The 9,559-nt window shown below is 34.9% G+C and overlaps 1 protein-coding gene across 1 annotated transcript; it reads right to left on the bottom strand.

Annotated features, from left to right (window-relative positions):
* Positions 1-55: 55 nt before the first annotated feature.
* On the bottom strand, positions 56-4,578 carry LOC109095241 (alpha-2-macroglobulin receptor-associated protein-like). The gene is given in 9 exon segments (XM_042759228.1): positions 56-1,161; positions 1,333-1,509; positions 1,678-1,760; positions 1,855-2,010; positions 3,193-3,313; positions 3,435-3,559; positions 3,609-3,632; positions 4,011-4,155; positions 4,386-4,578. Coding segments are annotated over 9 exon segments (1,062 nt in total). The 5' UTR covers positions 4,548-4,578; the 3' UTR covers positions 56-1,092.
* Positions 4,579-9,559: the final 4,981 nt, after the last annotated feature.

Here is a 9,559-nt window from a genome sequence, read left to right as displayed (position 1 = left end):
CTCTATGGCAGCTCAGCATAGCAACCAGTTGACATCATGTCATAAAAAACACAGGTCTTGGGCAGTTTGTTTTATTATGAAATGTGTAAAATGAAATTAGTAGAATGTGAACAAATATTATTTTTTTTCACATTCCTGATAATTCATTACAATGCTGGATCAACATATTTATATTTTTAAGATTAAATCACAAACTAGTTAGTAGAAAGAGTGCCAAAGATTAAAAATTGAGTGCATGATTTATATTAGAATTTTTGTGACAAACGTCTAAATGATGGAACTGTTTAAACTGAGGATGCTGTTTCAAGTCTACCTTGGGACAACACTGTCAATCATATTAATGGACTTTGTATTCAATGCTATGTAGAGATTCAGTCAATATAATGGCTCACTCGAGGTCTGCCTTGCCAAATCCAGCTATTTCAGTGCTTGAGCTCTGCTTTTTTTTGTCTTTCTCCATTGCATTTTAGCCTTTTCAGCCTGTTCCACTGAAGCACACCTTTTTCCTGAATCTGCCAAGTTGAGCTGTTATCAAAATATTAAATCATGCATGTTTAGGGGTGGCACCGTTGTTCATGAATGAGTATTATTGAGCTTAAATCTTAGGATGCTCAGGACTGGGGTATAAAAAAACAGGAAGATTATTGAAATGGAAGCTTTTAACAGTTAACAGTTTACACTGAAAACTTTGAGCTTTTTTTCATGTGTGTGTACACATGTGTGAAGGAATGTTAAATTATTTTCTACACATATTTCAGCGTGCATTTGTTTGTTTAGCAACTATTATTAAATATAAATAATAAAGCCACAAACATATCTGGCCAAAATTAATAGAATGCTTGTTGCCATTTACTGTACAAGCATAAAACAGGAAAGGAGCAACAAAAGCAGAACTCATCACTACTCAGTTCCATTTAAAAATAATTTACCCCATAGCCTAGCTTCCCAATGAAAATGTTCAATTCATGTACAATGTGCCCTACCTTTATAAGCCTGGGCCATCTGTGTCGGATAACATTTTAGAATAAAGCATATGTGACCTCTGAACGATTATAGCTAACAGTAGTCCTGTCATGGTGACAAAAATGGTACTCAGAGTTCATTGTGTTGCAGTCCATTTTGGGAAATCTTATTCGTCAAGTCTTGCAAGTGTTTCTTCATCTAAAAGAAAAAAGTGTGACAGCATTATTACAGACTCACACTCCATAACCCTAACATTGTTCTTAATGACTATGCAAAAAGAAATTATATATGTTTATGATATGCCTGAAAAAATCCACAAAGTACAACCACCTAAAAATTGTCTTTCTAAAACCGATTTTGCAGCTCTACCTTGTATCCCATTTCTCGTGCTTTCTCAGCAAGAGCATTGTATTTCTCTTTGTTTCTCATTATGTGTTCTTCGTCTCCCAGGGCCTCCACATGCCTCAGTTTCTGATGAGACAGTTCCAGCTGCTCCTGATAGTGCTGGTGCTTCTCAACCTTTGTTTCAAAGTGTCTAAGTTCCTCCTTAATGAGAGAAGAAGGGAAAAAAACAAGACTCCAGATAAGCAAATAGAATCAAATATTTTGGGGAAAAAAGGCAGTGCATATTAAAACTAAACTGAAATGCAATATTTAGCAGTAGCAGTAGCTGTGCAGTAATAATCTGAATGTTCTGACACAAGTAAAGCTTACTTTAAGAGAGTCAAGTTCAACTTCAGTGAGATTGGATCTTTTTGCCATCTCCCAAAGTTCTATGACTCGTGGCTCCTTAAATTCTGCCATAGACAAAGATATGCGAGTTAGAGAGCATTAGAAAGCCATGAGGCAATTCAATTATTAAAAAGATTCAACTTTAGCAAGGGTCCCCACCACTATCAGCACTGTAACCCTCATGGGTGATCTTGCGGAGTCGTTCAAAGCCCTGGTTAAGGTCCCTCATTCTCTGCTTCAGATCTGCATGCTTCTTATGGACAACATGTTCCTTCATGTCACCCTCCAGAGGACTGATTACGTTTTTATGGATCTCTATGGAAAGAAGTGCAAGAGACATTTATTGACCAGGTTCTGAAAGTTGAAGACAAAGACTGTGACAATCTGCACAGGAGATTAAAATTTAAACAGTCCCATTATTAAACTACTGGGGTGCATTACCCAAAAGCTTCTTTAGCCAACTATGGTCACAAGTTCCATTATTACAACATAGGTAATAATGAACCTTCACAAACAAAATCGCAAACACCAAACTGTGGTTAGAAATATAGTTTATGACGTGGCGATTCATTCTATTTAAAAAAATAGATAAAAATAAATACATATAAACACACACACACATGCACGTTTGTTTTTGTGAAAAGTGGGGACATCCCATAGGCGTAATGGTTTTTATACTGTACAAACTGTATATTCTATCGCCCTACACCAACCCTACACCTAACCCTACCCCTTACAGGAAACTTTGTGCATTTTTACTTTCTCAAAAAAACTCAATTCTGTATGGTTTATAAGTGTTTTGAAAAATGGTAGACAAAGTTGTGTCCTGATATGTCACAAAAACACGCACATATATTTCATTCAAATATTTAATTCATATATAATTTACTGTTAAAAATCAGTGCCATGTTTGAAGAGTATGATGACGTATGATGTAATAGTGAACAAAAACAGTGAATTGGTCTTTAGATGCCATGTTTGTTACAGCAATATCTCAGAAAAATGATGAAAGCTGCTGACTGAATGAATCACGAGTATACAGGAGTAAAACGTGCAACATGTGAACAACAAGAACCTAATATTAATTATTATTAATGATCTCAAATCAATTAATTAGCAGAAGTTATTACTCCATCACCTGCATTTGTGACATCCTTAATGTGAGTCCTTTATTGTTAAACCAAACAACTGAAGTGTGATTGAAAAATGACTCTGGTTTCAGTAAAGGTTTGAGGTTTTCCCTCAATAAACTCTTAATTTGCTGCTTATTAATAAGGTATTTGTTAAGTTTAGGTATGGGGTAGGATAAAAGGATCTAAAATAAGGCATTAATATGTGCTTTATAAGTACTGATTAACAGTCAATATGTTAGTAATATGCACGCTTATAAGCAACTAGTTAATAGTGAGAATTGGTCCTTAAATAAAGTGTTACAAAATGCTATTAGAGATCCTATGTTATGAAACCTTGGCACTAAAAACACGACCAAACTCTAACCTTCGGTCCGGCTGACAGTGTCCATGACAATGTTATACTCGTTGATTTTGTCTTTGTGGTGATGGAATTCTCTCTGCAAGGTCTGGAGCTCCTCGTCAGAGAACTTTCCAGAAGTCTTGGCCTGAGGATCAAAGGTTAAAGAGAGAACGTTTAAGCCAAGTTAGTAATAAGTGAACAAGTCTGTAAGCCTGCAAATGAGTAACACATTCACACTCCAGTAGCTGTTCTGTCCCATCAGTTACCTTGTTCCACAGCTTGTCCAGCCTCGGGTCATCAAATGTATCTCCATCTTTAACATCATGATCTTTAAGTCTGTTGCTGTCCAGTGCCCGGGTGTCAGTGTTTTATGTTTTTTTTTTTTTTTTGTTTTTTTTTTTTTTTTTTTTTTGTTTTTGGTGGTGTGTTGCCCGGGTGTCCCATTCCATACTTTGCTAGAATAACTGTGCAAAGAAATATATTTATTATATTTAAGTTATAGTCATTATAGTTACCGGTTTGCTATATATCATACCTATTGTTTTTTGTTTTTTTGTTGTTGTTTGTGTTGTTTGTTTTGTTTTGTTTTTTGGTTTTTTTTTTTTGTTTTTTTATTTGTTGTGTTTTTTTTTTTGTTTTTTTTTGTTTGTTTTTTTTTGTTTTTTTTGCCCCCCCCCCCCCTCCACAAAAAAAACCCAACATTTTCTATTCAATATGTCCCATCCCAACTTCCACTAGCATTAGGAAATGCATCACCAAAGAGAAAAAAATAAAAAAGTTTTTTTTTTGGTCAAGTCTGTGTTCTTAATGACATAACCCATGAAAAAACAGCCAAATCCTACTATTAAAATTGCGTCTGAGCTTGGCTTCTCTTTCTCCATCCTCATCCAACCCTTCTGCTTTGAGTTTTTTCCACTGAAGTTCATCTTTCTCCTGGATCTTCAAGTCACTGTGCAGTTCTGAGAGCCGCACCGGTGCAAGCTGCATCTGAAGCAAGAGATAGTGATGAACAGATACAGTGAGAAACATTCAAATATTCAAAAGAAAGCATATTATAAAACCTGAGCAGTCATTACATATATAAGTAAGATTTATAAGGTAAGATTTAAACACAAAGATAAAAGAAGGACAATCAGAATATCCTATAACACTGGCCAAAATGAAGTATTGTATATTTATAATATACCTGTATATTTTTAATCTGTCAAATGACTTACTCTTATCGCCTTTTCCCAAACCTGGTTTAGTTTGGCAATCCTGAATTCCACCTGATTGTCGTTTTTATCAGATGCCTTTTGTTCATTCATTTCTTTTGAGTACTTCCCCGCAATTGCTCCGATAACAAACAATGAAATCAAAATTATAAGCTGCATTTTCATTCTGACACACAAGAAGCGAATTTAGTTAGAAAAGGTATGAAAGTATGTAATGCTTTCTGGAGCATCTGCAGCGCTATTCAGGAAGGGCTTTCGACGAATCATATGGCGTTCACGTGATTGAACGCAAGGCTACACATTGCATCATGGGTCTTGTAGTTTTAAATTTCTCATACATTCGCGATTTGGAGCGAGTGACTCGGCGTATAAAGACTTCAAATCCCACACCGTGCTGCTTGCTCGTTACCTAGTAACAACGCGTAAAGAGGCTTTGAGCCATAGATCGATCCACGCACTGGGAATGAGGGGATGCCCACTTGCTGCCATCTGCTTATTGAAGCTGCCCACAAGATTAGATTTTAAGTCTGATTAAATCACAAACTCAGATATCCCAAAAGTCTAATATTATTTTTTAATTCCTGAGTGTTCATCCATCTGTTGGGTTTTAAATATAATAAATAATATCCAATGCCTGGGAAGCAAAATTTACCCATTAAAATCCATAAAAATTAAATTTGTCTTTGCCAATTTTCCCAATTAGAATGCTAGTAGTAGTACTAACTGCTTGGAGATGATACAATGATTGATATAATGCAAACAAGATGAGACAAGTTGAGATTCCTCATAAAGGCCATAAAATGCCTGAATTATCAGGACATTACACGTTTGTATGTTTGTGCCAAATTGTGCTACCAGCGCTATCCCTATTGTAGGATTAAACCAAAAAAATGAAACCCAATATAGACTAAAGGGTATTTAATTACGCATCTTTATCTTACAATAGCAAAGAACACTACTTAATCCTCATTGCTTGGTTAACCCATTTACCTTTGATGATAAAATAATTGGATACATTTATTAAACGCTGATTGTTATATATTTTGTGGAACAGATACAGATGACACAGAAAACAACAGAGGTAATGAAATGAGATAAATGCATTACCAGAAATTCATTATATTTGGCTTATATAATAATATGTTCCGCTTGGAATATTTAATTTTGACATGATAAGTAATGTCCAAATAATAACCACCTGAAAAACACTTACTCATGCAAACGATTACAAAGTGATTAAAAATGTAGCCTACTGCAAGATATGTTTAAGGACATCACTTGTTTATAAAATCGCTGAAAATATATGAAGTGGATTTTGTAATGCTTTTCAGGGTACAGTATGAAAAGGCAGTTGAGTGATCAAGGTTGTACCATCTTTGCTCACTGTCACATGTTAGTCATTGACCTTTGATTCTACTCAAAATACCTTTCAGAGGAGCATACAAAAATGTCCCTATAAAAAGTACACAAGCTGTGTCAGTAAAAGCACTTCATATGTTAACGCAATATAGACGCCTGCTGTCTACCCACTTCAGAATAACTCTAAAATAGCTATAGACAGGCTCTAAAAGCTGCCAGGGCTGAGCATATCTGCAAATTCATAAAAAATAAACAAAACAAACCAAGGTTTTTATTTAGCACAGTGGCCAGATTAACAAATAATCAGACATCACCCGAACTAAATATTCCCTCACAGTTTAGTAGTAACGACTTTATGAATTTCTTCACTGATAAAATTGATAGCATCAGAAATACAACAACAAATGTAGAATCTACAGCATCTTGTAATTCAGCTTCATTCATTGCACCCAAAGAAATATTACAGTGCTTTACAACTATAGGACAGGAAGATATAAATAATCTTATCACTGCATCTAAACCAATAAAATGCTTATTAGACCTTGTACCCACTAAATTACTGAAAGAGTTGTTACCTGTAGCAGAAGAACCACTTCTCAATATTTTTAACTCGTCGTTATCTGTAGGTCACATCCCAAAACCCTGCTGGTGGTTATTAAGCCTTTTATTAAGAAACCACAACTGGATCCAAGTGAACTGGCAAATTACAGATCAATTTCAAATCTCCAGTTTATGTCTAACATTTTTGAAAAAGTTGTATCTGCTCAATTGTGCTCCTTCCTGCAAAAAAAGAGAAAAATATCTCTATGAAGAATTTCATGACTTGTTTCTTGCGTCAGACCAAGGCTGCATCTCTTTACTAGTTTACTTGATCTTAGTGCTGCATTCAACACTATAGATCATGACATACTCATAGATCGATTACAAACCTTTACAGGTATTCAAGGGCAGGCCTTAAGATGGTTTAGAATCATCACAATTAATGGCAGTGAAGTATGGAGTGCCGCAAGGATCTGTCTAAGGCCCTCTGCTATTTTCAATATACATGTTACCCCTTGGTAATGATATTAGAAAATATGGGATTAGTTTCCATGGTTATGTGAATGATACTCAAGTATATATTTCAACAAGACCAGCTGAAACTTTTTAAATTATCTAAGCTAGCAGAGTGATTTAAAAATGTAAAAGTTGGATGACCAATAATTTTCTCCTATTAAATTCGGATAAGAGATATTACTTATTGGACCAAAAAACAGAATCTTTTAGATTACAATTTGCATCTAAACGGATATACTGTTACTTCTAATACAGTAAAAAATTTGGGTGTTATATTAGACAACAACTTGTCTTTTGAAAATCATATTTCACATTATAGAATCAGCATACTTCCATCTTAGCAACATTGCCAAGCTACGAAACGTTACCTGTTTCTGATGGAGAAAAGCTAGTTTATGCATTTACGACCTCTAGACTGGACTATTGTAATGCACTGCTAGGTGGTTATTTCTGCATCATCTTCAATAAACAAGCTACAGTTAATCCAAAATGCAGCTGCTAGAGTCCTTATCAGGCAGAAAATATGATCATATTAACCCCATTTTACAATCTCTACACTCGCTACCTTTTAAGTTTCGTATCATTACCAAATATTACTACTAACTTATGCCCGAAATGGTTTAGCTCCTGCGTACCTAAACTAGTCTTTTATCACGCTACAATCCATTACACTCGCTAAGATTGCAAAACTCTGGACTTGTGGTAGTTATCGTAGATAAACGTTTGGGGTTCAGACACACTCGATCTGTTTAAATCTAGATTAAAGACACATCTCTTTAGCCAAACATTCACAAAATGTATCTCATAACCTCGTACTTCAGTTATATCTGATCAAAGGCACATTATCATTCTTTGCTTGGTTTAAACACATTATCATTTTTTGCTTGGTTTGAAAAGCAGCTATGCTAATTTTTCTCTGTTTGCTTCTCTGTTTCTGCCACAGGATGGGCATCCAAATATAAGGAATTACACAAGCTTCAATCTGGATCCAACCCTTATAAAGACCTGAAATGACCGAACACCTTAGAAGAGATGATGCCAACCCCTCAGAAGACCTCAGATGATGACAACAGAAACGAAATGCATGATTTTTTTTTGTGTTTGTTTGATTGATATAATATTTTCTTTTATTTTTGTTAGTGTTTTGTTTTTGTTTGTGTAATTGTCTTTAATTAATTGTTTTTTTTTTACATTTTTGCCATATGGACATCATCTTGACATAGTCACCATTGATAAGCTACTCCTAAATATAATGTAGAAATTGTAATTTTCTGTGAAGCTTCTTTGCAATGATTTGTATCGTGAAAAGTACTATACAAATAAACGTGAACTTAATTGAATTGTATGAATTAGACCTTTAGATGTTTATGCAGATCATCAAATTTTTTTTTTTTTACTATATAGACATGCTTTCTAAAAAGTATATATAACATGTTCACCGAAGACATCCTTGGACATTGTATTACAACAGCAAATTTCAGCTGCAGCCACCACACTGAAAAGACCTTTAAGAGTGGCCTTTTTAAAGAAGACCTTGATTTGACAAGCCAATTTATCCAAACCAAAACTCTTACTTCTCATGATTATGTTTTAATATACTGTGATGTGAAGGTAAACACTATCATCATCATCATCATCAGTGTTCCATGGCTGAAAACATAAGAATAATAAATAGAGACATATCAAGTATTTCTTGATTTGTTTGTATTTATTATCCAGGTATGGAGCTATGTTTTTACATTTAGACAGTTGGAGTGGTGCTGTGGTTTGCATTTCATCATTTAGTTAATTTGTATAAACAGAGTATTTTGTGCAAGGTTTGTACTCAGCAACAGTGGGGAAATATAGCTTATTATGTAAGCTCATTTGGCTGAATGAAAAATAAAAGTAAATCAAACTAATCCTTGGCTCGCAATGGTGCGGTTGCTCAGATAATTCTTCATTATCTTTCATGTTGCTCTAAATTGAACATTTCTCCCCCATAATGTAGTATTTTCTCATGTATAGCATTATTAATGAATACAAGCAAAGGGCACTGAGCAAGGAAACTGGAGCTTAAAGTGATTCCATTACATAAAGTTTGATGCAGTTCTTGGTTTCTCGACCTTTAATGTAGTTCAGAATTCCATTAACGTACAGCAAAGATGGTCAAAGGCCTTTGTGTTTTGCTGCTAGAGAAGTCTGTAGGCGCATCAAGCCTAATGAATACATTCAATCACAGACAACGGGAACAAACACCATCATTAAGTGAGCAAACATCACATTTAAGGACGTTCTCCTCCATCCATTTGTCTTCATTTAAACAGGCCACAGAGAATTCTTCGGATAAGTCGTCCACTTCTTTTTGAACATTATGACATTATACAGCTGTAAGAGGTGATGGGTGATCACTCATTAGCTATCAGAATACAACACACACTAATGACTACTGCTTTTTAACATCTTCTCAGTTTTATTTTCCATATCTTTTAGGCAGAATATTCACACAGGCTTTCTAAGATATCAAGTCATTAAATATTCTGATATGACCCTCAGGATAAACCACAAGGCAGATAAGAAACAATATCTTTAATGTTTTCTTCTGGAGATGAAATTAACCACTATACTATGTTTTGGAAGCTGGTGTCCTTCCCAGCCTACCTTAACCAGTTTTATCAGAAAGACTAGACATGCTGTGCCCCCAGTTAGATGAACACCAAACTGGAACAAACCAGCTTACATGCAGTCTTAAAAATAAAAGTTCTTTATTGGCATTGATGGTT

Source organism: Cyprinus carpio, chromosome A1 (assembly GCF_018340385.1).
Source record: "Cyprinus carpio isolate SPL01 chromosome A1, ASM1834038v1, whole genome shotgun sequence".
NCBI classification, from domain to species: domain Eukaryota; kingdom Metazoa; phylum Chordata; class Actinopteri; order Cypriniformes; family Cyprinidae; genus Cyprinus; species Cyprinus carpio.
Note: the sequence above shows the minus strand (reverse complement) of the source record. Positions and strands in the feature narration are given on the sequence as shown.